The sequence below is a fragment of the Anabrus simplex genome, chromosome 2, assembly GCF_040414725.1.
Source record: "Anabrus simplex isolate iqAnaSimp1 chromosome 2, ASM4041472v1, whole genome shotgun sequence".
In the NCBI taxonomy this organism is placed as follows: domain Eukaryota; kingdom Metazoa; phylum Arthropoda; class Insecta; order Orthoptera; family Tettigoniidae; genus Anabrus; species Anabrus simplex.
Genome location: NC_090266.1, coordinates 713,673,227 through 713,689,201, shown reverse-complemented (window position 1 = coordinate 713,689,201; position 15,975 = coordinate 713,673,227). Strand labels below are relative to the sequence as shown.

General features: G+C 40.1%; 1 protein-coding gene across 2 annotated transcripts in view; it reads right to left on the bottom strand.

Moving 5' to 3' along the window:
* LOC136863060 (UBX domain-containing protein 7) overlaps positions 1-15,975 on the bottom strand; it is a 463,333-nt gene that overhangs the window by 219,403 nt on the left and 227,955 nt on the right. For both annotated transcript variants that reach the window (XM_067139389.2, XM_067139390.2), the window contains one exon: positions 3,690-3,746. In XM_067139389.2, the coding sequence (XP_066995490.1) occupies positions 3,690-3,746 (57 nt within the window). The remainder of the gene's footprint in view (positions 1-3,689; positions 3,747-15,975) is intronic.

Sequence of the window (15,975 nt, the reverse complement as noted above, 5' to 3'; positions counted from 1 at the left end):
CCTGCCCATGTTGTATTAGATGGTTCTTTTTTACACTGGACACCTGAAAAAGCAAACATTTAAATATTTATGTCATTATTTGTTAACTATTATTTGATTACAGAACTGTTTCTACTTAGCACGACTAGTTTTATCATCAAATTATTGTACGGAAGTTGAAAAAAAAAATGTTTTACTCACCTCTTTGTGCAAACTTGGCAAAAAAATAATCTCCTCATCTGTCGAGTAATCGGGGAATTCAAGGAGCCACTGTCAAATTTGTACCGGGCGGTACACCTCCACTCCGCTAATTTAAAATGTGCGCCAGTTGAAACTCCTCTGCTGGAGGAACTCTGAACTTTATCTACGCTATTAATTCTCTACTTTCTCAGAAGATGTCACCACGTGGAAAATTTTGAGTTTTTGAACTGTGTCATTTTTGATGAGGTTTTGTTTCACTTGAAGTAAGAAGTGTGAACTTTCTCTTCTAGAGGACACTACTGAAGATCTACAATAGTGCAACCTAGTGCGGAGTCAAAGAACTATTTTGTTGGAGAAAATTTAATTTTAAGAGTTTGTTCTTTGTTAAATTTCTTTCTGTCATTATTTAAGTTGGCAATATTTACCCCTTTCTTCCCCTTGTTATGAATGTATCCAATCCCGAAATTCTTCTATTTATTTCTGACCAATCTGGTGTATCTTCCCCCAACTTGAATCTGTTGCGGGGTCCTATCCAATAAAAACGTTGAGGGAGGGTGTTTTCATTCCCCTAACGCCTAGAACCTTCCGCGAGAGGATATAAACTGCTGATTTTAGGGTCTCCGGGCCACTTCTGTTCGATCTTTCAGTGTATTAAGTACATAGCAGGAGGCGGGAAGCGCCTCTTTCTTCGGCAGCGGTCAACAATAAGGTAATGGCCGATTAATAAATTCATTCTTTTCTTGCTCAGCAGTTTAACTTTCGGGGCGGGTGCGAAGCGTTCTACCATGTAACCTTTTCCTAAAATGTAACTACTCTTTTCCTCTATTCTCTTGTAAAGCTACATACTGGGATAGAGAGTGCTAACCCTCTCGAGCTCCCACTCATATTGTTTTGAGGTGAACTTATTTTTCTCAACCTATTCTTCGATAACGTAAAACAAATTGTTCTTTTCTAAGTCACCTCTGTAGTATGGGATTAGCCCTTGCATCAGTGGCCTAAGAGCCAAAGTAGGTCTTAAAATCAAAGTGTATTAGGAGTGCAAGTTCGCCTCCTCTCAAATTGTTTTAGAGGTCATTTAATTAAACCGCTTTTCATTTAATAGACCTCAGTAGATTGGGTATTTTACCCCTGTGTTTATGTCCGTTGAGGACAACTTGAAGGTGGAGTTTGGTGTGGCCTGGGAGAGGCTTAAATTAAAGAGCGAGTGGCTCTTTTGGAAACGGAGTGTTGTGTGCCTCGAGGAGGCTTTACTGTGTAATTTGGAGCAAGTGCTCCAGGGTTTGATTGGAGTCTTCTGCCCCTTTGTTAAAAATTTGTATATCGGAAATTTGGGCTAGTTGCTCAAGAATTGTGAACTCAGGGCTCGAAGCCCAAATTCTGTAATCCCTGTAATTGTACATTTCAAATTGTGTTTCGGCTACTAAGTACCTGTTCTTTGTTATTACTTAATCTTGAAAAGAAAATATAACCTTGTTAAATTTTACATTAACTTTGATTCCGTAGTTTGAGACCCATTCACGCCCGCACCTTCTTACTCCTCTACCTACCACCAAAACTCGGTAACAAAATTAATGATACTTTAGATGATTTTATTTTCGGCATTATGTTTTCTTCAGGTGAACACTTCGAGCACTAAAGACCAACAGTACACACACACATACTTGGGGACAAAACATAACGGCCTCAGTTCCTGAAAGCGAGCTGGAAGCCAGGAGTCAATCACACCCTGCTGAGTTAACGAGTTGTATGTGATCATTGTTTGGTGTGGAGAGGTAGCCAAACCACTTTCTTCTACACTCCCTTCAATCTTTACCCTTTCTTTGTGTTGAGTGCAGTAGACTATTTGGCAAATCCGGCTACATTAGACATAGTAAATTCTATAAGCCGCTAAGAGACACCGGGCTGCTGCTGGAGAGCAGTGGTGTGAGACGAGGTCATCATGTTTTATCCCCAAGTATACCAGATGTGCAGCTGTTGTTCTAGTGAAAGATGAAATTCCAAGATTTGACAAGGTTATATTCATAAAGGTAACGAGATTGGGGCGTTCGCATTGTGTCACTAAATGCTGGGCTTTCCAAAGCTCGGAAGGAGGAAGGGGTTGTTATCTGTCCTTGCAGTGTTTAACCCAATGAGTGCTACGCCTGCCTATAGACTGGCTGATGCGGCCGGTCCACCAGTGCTACGCCCGTCTATAGACGGTGCGCGGGAATTTTAATTTTTTTGAGTTTCCCGGTTCACTTTCGAGTCCGAATTTGATCTCTGACATGTTCTGCTATCTGTTGGACATTATTCAGAACTAACTGATCAGAGATTATAGCTTCGGGAAGTAACTTACAGAGCTTTTTGTAGACGTCAGTGGAGTTCATCTGTGATGTAAACAAACATTGCTGAACAACAATTTACTTGCTCTTGCAGCAATGTTATTTCGGATCACAGAATCTTTCAGTTATTAACCACAGCAGAAAGTGATGATGGAGATAATCATTTTTAAGGAATTGTTAAGCGATTTTGAAAGTGAGAGTGATAGAGTGCTGAAAATATTGTATGTGAGAGAGAAACAGAACCTCCTTCTAAACGAAAGAAGAAAAACACGGTGAGTACAAAAGCTATTTTATCGCTAATTTTGTGGCAGATGGATTACTTTTCTTCACCAGAGTTTCAGGTAACTGTGACAGGCTCTGAGGGCCAAATAATGTTTGATGACAACCCAAAAATCATTGATTTTTTAGAAACTTTTGTGCCGGTGGAGCTGGTGCAGATAGTTGAACAATTCGGCATCACAAACAACCAGTAGAAAACATTTAACTATCACCACCTTCCAGGTTTGGAAAGTATTTTAAAATATCAAATTATATATTTCTAAGAAGTTACATGTATTAGTTGCCTACAGATTTTAGGAAATAATATTATTTTGGGGTCTTTACTTTATATAAAGATAATGCACGCATGGGCACATAAGTGAAATTTTATTTTCTCTCACAATAATATTGAACATAAGTGTAGGATTTTCCATTTCCATTTAGATTTATAAACAACCAACATTTATAAACATTTTAAGCTAATCACCCCACTGATAAGTTAAAAATTGAGGCTTCTACAAATTTTTTTACATACGAATGAAAAAACTCAGCACTGAGGTACCAAACAGTCAACTGGTATCGCAGCACTTAAAAGGTTAATGGTACAGGCTCATAAGAATCATAGTTGACTCTTAAGTTACAGGCTCTTTAAAATAATGGTACAGTATGATCATTATTATGAACAGTGTAAAATATCAAAATGAAAATGGAAATTCAAATCTAACAAAGGAAAAACTAGTCAAACTGGAAAATTGGAACTAAAAATAGACTTCAAATGGAAAATAGGCACTAGCGTCAAAATAGGCATTTTTAGGCATCATAAAACTGCTTTGTATAGACCTAAATATTCATGTATAATACGTTAATGGAAAAAAATAGGCATTTGCCTAAAATCCACTGTTTAGTAATAAGAGTAATATTAAAATGTACCTTAGTTTTCATGGATCGTTTGCTGCCACTAGGAGAATCCTGAGCTTCATCGTCTGCCTGTAACATCATCACATTAGAAACTTCAGGAAGGAATAAAATGATCTATAAATTTTCTCTACGAACACAAAATGAATGAAAGATATTTAAAATGGAAGAGTAGTTTACCTTAAGTAGGGGGCTAAGACATAAACAAGGTAGATTACATTCACACTAAAAGAAATATTTCAACATATGCCTTTATCAGTTGGAGAGGAAAACGTGTCTAGATGGAGTAGTGATGGAAGAAAAGAGGAAAATAGGTAACCAATGCGAAGTAGTCATTTTTAGAAACTGAGGTAAGAGGCAATTTATCTATTGAAAACTTTAACAATGAAACACTAACCAAAAAAGTATCGTGGAAGGGATATGCATGTGTTACAATGCACAGGAATTTTTCCTCTCTGACTCATGAACACACAATATACAACAAATACCCACTATCTCCATAATGCAAGCTCACAGCTTTGCACCCCTAGTTGGTTCTCAATGAATATCATTCTCATCCTCTCTCTTAGTCCAACCCTTCCTAAGGGTGTAGTGGCATCACGCGACAATCCTTTTGGTGATCTTCCTTCAGGAGTCCCTGCTTTGGGCATGGCGACTTGCTTGCTGTAAGCACATCCTGGTCAAGTTCTTGATCTGGTCCGTCCATCGTAACGGCACACATCCTCTAGGTCTTCGGCCTTCGACTTTTCCCTCTATGATAAGTATTTCCATTGCCTCCTGTCTTCTGGCAATATGACCAAATTATCTGAGTTGTTTTTGGTTGATAAGGGTCGACAGTCTTGTTCTGATGCTGAGCTGTTGCAGGATCGATTCGTTAGTACAGTGTGCTGTCCATGATATTTGTAGTAATCTCCTATAGCACCACATTTCTAGAGCATCAATCCTGCGGCGATCCACCGTCTTTATCGTCCAAGTTTCTGCTGCATAGGTCGCGATAGGGAAGATCAGAGTTCGCATGAGGGTGAGCTCTGCCTTGGAAGTGATGGAGGTGTCCTTCCAGATGCGAGTAAGTTTCGCTGTTGAATTTCTCACAATCGCAATGCGCTTGCGGATATCAGGTTCACAGTCTCCAGTATTTGTGACAATAGATCCTAGATACTCGAAGCGACTGACAATCTCATAATCTGCAATTCTTGTTATGGCAGGTCTGTTGTCATTAAAACTGTCTACAATCACCACTTTGGTCTTTTTATTGTTGATTTCAAGACCATATTCTCTGCTTCGCTCATCTAACCTCCGCATGATGGCTTCTAGTTCATGATCATCTGTTGCAATGATCACAGTGTCATCTGCATATCTAAGATTCTTAATTTTCCTGCCACCAACTGTGATGCCATCACTCAAGTCCTCTAGAATCTCCCTCATAATATATTCACTGTATACATTAAATATGAGGGGGTAAAGAATGCAACCTTGTCGCACTCCAGCACAAGTAGAAAAGACGCCTGAGAGGTCGCCATTAACTCTCACTGTCGCAGTGTTCGAGAGTACAATTGTTGGATCAGGTACACTAAATGTCTCGGCGTCCCCATCTCAGTGAGTATAGCCCAGAGCTTTGACCATTTTACCTTGTCGAAGACTTTCTTTTAGTCCACAAAGCAAAGGAACATCTTGATATTATACTCCCTTGTCTTCTCTATGAGTTGCCGGATGTTTACGACCTGCTCACGAGTTCCTTTGCCTGGAACAAACCCGGTTTGTTCCTCTGAGATTTGTGGAAGTAAGAAGGTCTTCAGCCTCTCGTTCAGCACCGTGAGCATGATTTTACTTGCATGGGAGATGAGGGCTATCGTTCGATAGTTTGCACAGTCAAGTGGAGAACCTTTCTTGAACAGTGGTACGAAGACGGAGTGGCAACACTGGTCCGGCCAATTTCCAGATGTCCATATCTTCTGACATAACTTGTGCAAGATGTCAACACCTAGGTCACCCATGTTCTTTAGGATTTAAGCAGTAATTCCATCTTGGCCTGGTACTTTCCTGTTCCGGAGCTTTACTGCATGTTCCACTTCTTCTCTAAGGGTCATTGGTTCAAAGTCTGTTGGGTTCTGGTGACCTGGCATTGGTGGTGGGTCATCAGTGAACAGCTTGATGCAGTATTCTCTCCATACTTTGGCGATGCCTGCTGCATTTGTGATGATATTCCCTTAGTCATCTTTAATAATCTGAGTCTTAGGCATAAACTCTTTTGCTAAGTATTTTACCTTGTCGTACAGTTCTGTGCTGTGATTTTTGGTCACATGCGCCTCTAGTTCTGCACACAGTTGCTTAATGTGTTCATTCTTGTCTCTTCTACAAGCATGTTTGATATCACTGTTCAGTTTTTTCATTAGTCGTCCTTGTTGCTCTGGATATGTAACTGTGAGCCGGATGTTAATTCTCATTTCAACTAGTGCCGAAGTTTTGTCAGTCATCCAGTGTTGTTGCTTCACTGCGGTGTTCATCTTTGGGACCTTGCTCGCTGCGTCTGTGATGCATTCTTCAATTCTCTTCGAAGCCATGTCACAATTTCCCTCTAGGACAGGTGGCCCAGTGTTTCGTAGTGTTTCTTGGAAAGCAACTGGCTCAGGGGCCGCTAACTTTCTCGAGTTTATTTTGACAACTGGTTTGCTCAGTTTAATTCTAAGGTAGCCCCAGAGCAAACGATGATCCGATCCGCATTCGGCACTAGGTTTTTGTTTTCACATTACGGATGGAGGTTCTCCAACGTTTATCGACAAGGATGTAATCAGTTTGGTTCTTAATATGCCCATTCGGGGAGGTCCACGTAAAGAGACGACGTTTGTGGTGTTTAAACATGGTATTCATAATGGAAAGATTGTTTTCGGTTGCAAACTGTATCAACCGATTGCCTCGCTCATTACGTGCACCCAGGCCATACTGTCCTACAGTTTCTCGCAAGTGGTTGTCCATCGAGGTGGTTTCTACTTTTGCATTGAAGTCTCCCAATATGATGGTAATACCTCTTGGTTTAAGTGATGCTATTATATTTTCCATGTCTGCATAGAAGTATTCGATTTCTTGGTCGTCTACAGTGATGCTGGGAAGATATACCTGGATCAGGTGTAGTTTATGTGGTTTGGTGTAGAGAGTGAGGGTCAGTATTCTTCCACTGATAGGTCTGTATTCCTCAACATACTGGGATATCCACTTATCAACAAGAAACGCAACGCCATTCTGACCTGTATCAATTGCCCCGGCAATGTATATTACATGGTCATCTGTTTCAAAATGCCCACATCCTTTCCAGTGAGTTTCTGACAGTCCACAAATGTCTATTTGATGTTTCTTTAGTTCTCTTTCTACAATGCAAAGTTTTCCCATCTGAAGTAACCCTCTCACATTCCATGTAGCTATTGCTTTACCTTTGCGAAGTTGGTCTGCATTTTGGTCGATCAGAAGCAGATTTACCATGCGAAGCCTGATCGTTCACCTCTGCACGTCCGGTCGCACAATTCACATCGTTCGGCCTGGACCCAAACTGACGCCGATCGCTACTTGGGTCGCGCAGCATACCAATATTCATTTCTTGACTCTGCATGATGCGCTCACGGGATGATAATCAGGTGGTTTCCCCTTGCCTTCCTGATCCTATGCCGTTGGCCATCCAGTGGCTCTTCCGCCTTTAGGGGCAGTTTCCCACCCCAAGGACAAGAGGGTGCCCTGGAACTCTACCTGCTCGTCTGCGCTCCGGGAAGGCCGTTGGCACTTGGTAGAGGGTGTCGTACGTACGGCGCTGCAATTGGTGTAAAACCTTCAATTATTATATTAATATATTTTAATTATAGTTTAATTAATGCTAAATTATCTTTTATTAGTGTTAAACATGACTAATATATGGTTCCTCTGTAAATATTTAGTATAAAATTGTATAACCTCAAAATCGTATTGTTTAACCTTAAAATCTATATGGTCGAAGGTAGTAGAAAATTCCATAATGTTCATATGTTATGCTTATTGTACTATGATTTGGTATAGGTGAAAGGTTCTGGAAACTTACTGTAAGGTTTTGTTATCCAGATACATGTAGAGACATTACGAATGTTGTGGATATTTCCATGTGTGTTATTAAATAGGAAAAGAACGTTCGACTAGCTGGTCGATCGATATTTCGAGTGTGTTCCATTAGAGTGTTGTAAGAACACTTCCAGAAGTCGATCATTCTAGATGGTTGATCGAATAGTATAAATATCGAGCTGTCAAGTCAGCGAGTCAGTCAGATCATTGGACTCAAGTGAGTGAGGCAGTGAATTCAAGAGAGAGTATGTTATAGTGCACGCGTCAGTGTTGTTGATATCTGTACTTGTCAGAACTGACTTCAGGGTACTCCGCTATTGAGTGTTGTATATAGTATCATTTGCTAGTGTGTATAATTGTGTGTTGTGACGTACAGTGTAAATAAAGTAATTTATGCAAGGAAGTGAACGTGTTCTCGTGTGATATTTATTTACGCCAAATAAAATCGCATCGTAGAACGATAAGGGAGACCACTTATACCGGTGGTCACTCAGTAGACGCAGTTTAATGTCATGCCCGGGACTGCAGATAATATGGCATTGAAGAAAAAGAAAATAAGAGAACTGAAAAGCTCCACAGTTGTTATCTTTTTCAGTTTAAAGGGATTACCGGAAGTTGAAAGTTCTCAAGTAGTACCTGAATTGCCTGCATAAATTCTTAATTAATGCTTCTTTATCTTTCAATTGTGCAACAAATCAAAATGACAAGTACCATGTGGGAAAGATGAGATTTAAATAACCAAATATTTGTTAAATGCCCCTTCAACTGGTAAGGATTTTAAGACAACAGGGTGTTGGAATTTTGTGACATGATAGTTCTTCAGTGTGCTAAAAGCTAACAATATGGAGTACTTTCAAATGTCCTAAAATGCCACTCAGCTCGGCTAGAGCTGGATCCACTATCTAGGGAACAGAAGGCCAATGACTTAAAGAATTCTCTCTCTGGGGTTGGCTCACCTCATGAAGATACACTCAGGTCCATAATGAACACAGAAGTCATATTGAAGGGTTATGTTATGGTATGTACCCTAGAGAGGAAAATGGAGCCAAATTTGAGTGGTACAAATCTAGGTCATGGCAAATTTTGGTGGTCACTCTGAATCCTGACTATTGACAGAGTTTAATATTTATGTCATCAACACCATGAAAAGGAGAGAAGGTGCCATTATGGAAAGTAACAGGCCTTGAAAAGCTGGAGAATGAAAAGAGTATTCAACTGAAAAAAAAAATATTGGTGTAGGGAATAGACAGAACAGGTTTGGTTGAGTGACATCAAATGGAAATTTGAAAAAAAGGAACTGAGGAGCAACTAAATGAATCAATGCCAAATATGGCTACAGTCCATGTTATGCATATTAAACACACTTGAAGAGATGCAGTAATGGCACAAAATACTATACCATTTCCACACTCAAGAAATATACAGGATTGATGACTGATACTAAAACACACAAAAATGGCACAACACATGTTCATTTTACATAAAATTATTTGGTAGACAGAAAGGGATTTTAAATTTATCCCAGTCATTTCTCAGGTCACTGGTCCACCCCAGTTTATTTCAGGTTTTGGTCGGGTGCCTTCCTGAACTAAAGGATTTTTCAGTTGAAAATTCATTCGTGAAAAATCAGCAGGATTCAACAGATTGGGTATTTAGAATATAGTTTGCTTTGCAATGACATACAAATAGCACAATGATCTTATTCAAGGTTTTTAACAGGTATCACAATTCTGGAAGTCACAACATAATTTATGTCCTTTAAGTGAAAAATATTCTCACCAAGATAAAAATCTGCATACCAAGAAGGAAACTGGATAGTGAAATTTTAGTACTATGATACTACATACAACAGAATGTAGTGACTACATCATCACTGCATAAGGATAGTGTTCTACCCACTTTTAGAGCAAAATAAATTCACTTTAACCTTGTGCCAGGATACCAGTTTTCATATGACTGGGTATGGGATCAAACAAATATTGAACATTATCCTGGAGCATGTTTACGTACAGTTGTTACAAATTATGCTTGGAATCACAAACATTCGGGAGACAGTGGGTTCGAGCCCCACTGTCGGCAGCCCTGAAGATTGTTTTCCATGGTTTCCCCATTTTCACACCAGGCAAATGCTGGGGCTGTACCTTAAATAAGGCCACGGCCACTCCTTCCCACTTCTAGCCCTTTCTTGTCCCATCGTTGCCATAAAACCTATCTGTGTCGGTGCGACGTAAAGCAACCTGCGAAAATGAATCACTAACACTGCCTATTTTGTGTATTATCCACTGACAAAATTTTGCAAATTGTGTGGATAAAATTTATTTTTAAGTAATAATCTCATAAGAGCTGACAGGCTGATGTTTATCTTTTGGACCAATTCCTGTGTACCAATAGGAGAGACATTCCAGACAGTGTCCAAACGAACCCAAGCTGTGTGAGAGAGAGTGAAAGAGAATCAGTAAATATTCCAAAATATTACGATAACACAAAATAGAATGCGAACAGATTTAAGAACCTATAACAGCATTATAAATTTACAAGATGAGATGATGTAGACACACATGGATCACTCAACAAGAGAGTATTCAAGTGCAATTTGCTTGATGTTTCTATTTAAATACAGATGTGACAACATGAAGCGCATTTCAATTTTATAACAAGGTCGGGTAAAAATCAAAGTCAGAGCTTTGATTAAATGCAGGCATATGACATCATATATATATCATCATGAATAAAAAAGTAAGCAGAAGCCTTGCCTCCAATTTTAATAGTTTAGTAATAAATCGTTCATGAGAATATTTTAGTCTTTAATATTATCTTAAATTTCTCCTTTAAGAACAACATAAATGTTAACTTTATATTATTACACAGCTTTAATTCAGTTGATCACACCCCGATAGCATATTGTAATTTGATGTATTATATTTATGACCTGAAGACAATATGAGAAACTGTGTTCCATCCCTCTGAACTTGCAACTCATGTAGCATGAGAACCTGGCATGATGATGCAGAAAGCTATTCAAGTAACTATTGGCTGTTGCTCAAAAAGCTTATGGTTTGATGCCTAGTGTGATATTAAATAGGTAAGACTTGAGTGCAATCCCTCTGTTGAGTTCACATTCACATGTTCAGAGGTTCGTTTGGACACTGTCTGGAATGCCTCTCCTATTGGTACACAGGAACTGGTCCAACAGATAAACATCAGCCTGTCAGCTCTTATGAGAATATTACTTAAAAATAAGTTTTATCCACACAATTTGCAACATTTTGTCAGTGGATAATACACAAAATAGGCAGTAATGCAGTCTTTATATCAACAGTCCTCTTTTCGGACGCATCATGATTTAGCAAAAATCATGCTACTTAAGGTGCAACCCCAGCATTTGCCTGATGTATAAATGGGGAAACCATGGAAAACCACCTTCAGAGCTGCCAACAGTGGGGTTCGAATCCACTATCTCTCGAATCCAAGTTGACAGCTACATGACTCAAACCATGCAGCCACTCGCTCAGTGATATCGTATCTGTTTATAGGCTTAAAGTATGCTTCCTACTCTGATACAAGCCCTGAATTTGTAGTGCCCATCAAATACAAACAAACAAATACAGACAAATGAGCAAGAATACAAGAGGTTTTTTTTTTAATCATTCAAGAAGCACAAATTATTTTCTAAATCACTTTTGTGCCTGCTACATAATTCCACAACAGCATACCATCTGCTCGATCTGCAATAGAAGAGGGGTGTTGAATTCCTCTTAACTAGCTGCTTGGCAATGAAAGATATCAGCTTCCAATTAAAAATCAAAGGTAATTTTTGGTGAATGAGGATTTCAAAGGACGTAGACTCTGTGAGTGAGGATTTGAATTAAATTCCATTTTTATTTCATTAATGAAGTCAAGGCAGCTTGTCAACATAAGAAGAAATTGTTCCAAACAAGAACTGATGCAGATAGGGAACTGTACGTAGAGGAAAGAAAAAGAGTGAAACAAATTATTGCAGAGTTCAAGAAGAAATCATCAGAAGATTTTGGTAATAACCTGGAGAGGCTTGGTCAAGCAGCAGGGAAACCGTTCTGGACTGTAATAGAATTTGCTTTAAGCTGTGCCGACACAGATAGGCCTTATCGCGATGATGGGACAAAAAAGGCCTACGAGCAGGAAGGAAGCAGGCGTGGCCTTAATTGAGGTACAGCCCCAGCATTTGCAATGTGTGAAAATGGGGAAACTAGGGAAACCATTTTCAGGGCTGCAGACAGTGGGGTTCGAACCCAATATCTCCCGGATGCAAGCTCACAGCTGCGCGCTCCTAACTGCACAGCCAACTCGCCTGATCTGGACTGTAATAAGGAAATCTTAAAAGGGAGGGGGAAAGGGAAATGAACAGTTGTACTTTATTGGATATATCAGGGGAACTCATTGTAGATCCTAAAGAAACAATGGACAACTGGAAGGAAAATTTTAACATCTCAACGTAAAAGGAAATCTTTCTGTTAAATTCCAAACAATGGAATTCATGGGGAGGAGAAGAATGAAGGCAATAGAATTATTCTCAAGGGAGTGCAAAAGATAGTAATTGAACTATGTTATCATAAAGCAGCAGGAATGGCTGAAATTAGACCTGAAATGGTGAAATATAGTGGGGAGGTATGAAATAGTTTTATAAAGGAACAAGATTAACATGGAATGTAAGTAAGGTACCCTATGACTGGACGAAAGCAGTAATTGTACATATCTACAGGGTGTCCAAAAAAACACTGACAACGCTTAGTATGTTATGTGGGAAGGCAAACTGATCGGTATTCAAGAAGGAACCTATATTCGGAAACGCACAGCTTGGACGCTGTAGCCTATCAAAGTGTAAGAAGGGTACGCATTCAACATGCAGTCAATAAAGCCAACATGAGTAGCACATCAGGCTCATTACAAATAGGGTTCGAACTGTGTATCTCCTACGTCATTGCAGAGCCTACATCGGCAGTGCTGAGCAACATGCACATGACCCAATACGTGCGGTTGTCTTTGAAGAATTTCAATCGTTCTGTGGACTGGAGCAATAAGGTCTTCCACACTGACGTTACAGGAGTGTCATCCACCATACTCTTCTCACTACCCCACAGAAAGTACTTGAGAGGTGTCAAATCTGGCGACTGTGCTGGCCACGGAGCTGGTTCACCTCTACTAATCCATCGATTTAAAAATGCAACGTTGAGGTGATTCCGCACATTTACATCAAAGTGTGCAGGAGCTCCATCATGTTGCAGCCACATTACCTGCCGAACATTTCGTGGCACTTCATAAAATGGGGTTGGCAAAATATCTCTAATAAAAGTGACATAGATTTGTCCCGTCAGTCTGTTTGGCAGTAGATACGGCCCAATGATGTGGTCACCAATTATTCCAGCCCAGATGTTAATATTGAACCTGCGTTGGGGATTTCAAATTCAAATCACCTGCACACAGATTTTCGTCCGCTCAAACATGCATGTTGTTCAAGTTTAATACGGCCGTCTCCAGTAAAAGTGCATTCATCCATGAATAGCACCAAGCTTGGGAATTGTGGCTGGAGTACGCATTGTTGTAAATACCACTGCGCAAAGTGTACTTGTCGTGGGCAGTCCTCCTCCCATTATGCCTGGTCTTGCTGAAGATGGTATGGATGGTGCTGCTGTTCATGGACAACACGCCACACGGCACTTTTATCCATGTGCAGTGCCTGTGCCACTTGCCGAGTGCTGGTGGAAGGGTCCTCCTCAAACAGTAGTGTTCTAGCCGACCGTGGACGACCCGCATCGCGTTTTGGCACCTAACAGAGGACAAACAGTAGAATGGGGATAGTATGTATTCGCAAGTAACAAGCACAAAGTGCTACTACTTTACTGTACAATGGATACACACCTCAGGCAGAAAGTACGTACATACGTGGAACTGTCCGGCTTCTCTTAGTCGTCCCTTGATGGCTGCGAACATGGAATGATGTGGGGTACGTCCATCTGGAAAATGTTCTGCATACAATCTTGCAGCAGCTCTATCACTGCAATCCACTTTGCCGTATACAAGCACCATATCGGTCATTTCTGCAGCTGTGTACTGGTGCATGTCGCACTGCTGTTAACAACGTTACTGCACTGGCAGACTACAGTACACAAGTAACGCAGCAGGATGATTACCAAGGACTGTGTGGAGGAATGTAGTGCATGCGCAGGATTGTTATTAGGCTGAGGTTGTCCATCCGTAGTACAAAGATACCTTCCATATTAAGACACCAAATCAGAACAAATTGTCACAAACGTTTTCAGACTTTGATACTTCCCAGTGTCCAAACCGTGCATTTCCGGACAGGGGCTCCTTCCTGAAAACTGATCAGTCCGCTATCCCACACAACATACGAAGCCTTGTTGGTGTTTTGGGGACACCCTGTATAAGTAGGGGTGTGATTTTGTAGTGTTTAAGAGTCTATTTCCGTGCTTATTTAACGATTTTGGTGCTTATTTTGTGAAAATACCAGTTATGACACAACAAATGATATTATGCAAAGCAAATATTACAGTAACAAAACATGCTTTCTAACCTTATTATTGCACCTTAGATACACGTTTATAGGCACAGAAAAAGAAAAAAAAAAACAACTATGGAGTACTATCGAACACCGCCTAAACTTCACGACAATGAATGAAAAGTCTTTAAACAGTTTCCACATTTGCACATGCAAATAAAACATCTTCATACACTGAAAACCCTCTACCATGTCAATGTTCGACACAGAAAACCATAGTGAACGTAGAACTTTAGAGGCAAAACTGCTGTGAAATTCAAGCATGCTTGTTTATTAAATCACATTCACCCTTTCTTCCTGCTGATTATTTTGCTAGGCTTTGTAGAACCTGGTAGCCCCTTAATAAATCAGATCCGTTACTATCGTCATAATGTGCTTATACTCCACTGAGAATGTCGTGAAAACTTCTACTAATGCCTGACAGCATGCAACAGCATTCACATTTTCCAGAATCTTGACTACTGCAACAAGATGGGTTGAAATCCGGTATCCTCCTTTTACCTGTAGGTGTCATGTTGTGATTAGTTCTTCTGAGGTTCGGGTTAATCGCTTTTGAAGACTACTTCTGCCAGTAAGGATTGTGCCCTTTCCTAGTCACATATGTAGGCAAATGGTGTTTTTTCTAGTCTACACAAACATTGTTTTTGCAAGTATTTTGTGGTGAATATTATTTCATGCTAAATTCGTGCCAATGGCACGATTCTGTGATAATTTGTGAATAAAAATGCACGATTCCCTGATTTTCTTCACGAGATTCAGGTTTACCGCATACAAAATTAAGTTTCCAAAAATTTTGCGTCTATCATTAATACCAAAACATTATACCCCTATCTATAAACAAGGGAACAGGAAGGATTGCAATATCTATCAAGGTATTTCACAGATCAATAAACCAGCAAGATGTCAACTGGCATTTTGGAAAGCAGAGTCCAATCCATTGTGAAGAGCAAGTTGGATGAAAAAGAGTGTGGTTTCACACCACAGAGGGGCGAAGAGGACCAGATTTTCAGTATGGGTCATTCATATTTCATAGATCTAGAGAAGCCATTTAACAAAAGTACCAGTATTGTGGAAAAAGATGTTCGCTGTATTGGGGGATTAGGGGTAGGTTATTCTCTCTCGTTTCCTCAACCTGGTGGTTGGTGGGTAGCATGACTGTCCTCGTCCAACGACCTTCTATCTATAGGCAATACAAGGAATTTATGTTGATGATCAGGCTGCAGTAAGAATTGATGGTAGGTGCACAAAAGTGGAAATTAGCAGTTCCGAGACTGGACTGAGGAAATACAAAATTGAAACAGGTGGACCACTTCAAGTACTAAAGGCTGGTTTACACGGGTAGAGTAGCGAGGCGAGTAGAGGAGGTAGTAGAGTAACTGCGTTACTCTACTCTACCACTGTCTGATAGAATAGACACTCATATTGTTCATACAGGAGTAGAGTAGTAGCACCATGTCATGGCGTAAGCACATAGTAAGGAATTGTTTAAACACATTTGAAAATATATTACTGCAAGAGGTTAGTGAAGCGTTGGAAGAAGAAGCAAATGAGGAAAGAAGGGAATGTGTAAGAGGCTGGCTTAGTAGGAGAGATGCTGTACACTCGCGGCATCAGCACTAATCCTGAGAAAACACTGGGCGAGTTGGCCGTACGGTTAGGGTCGCGCAGCTG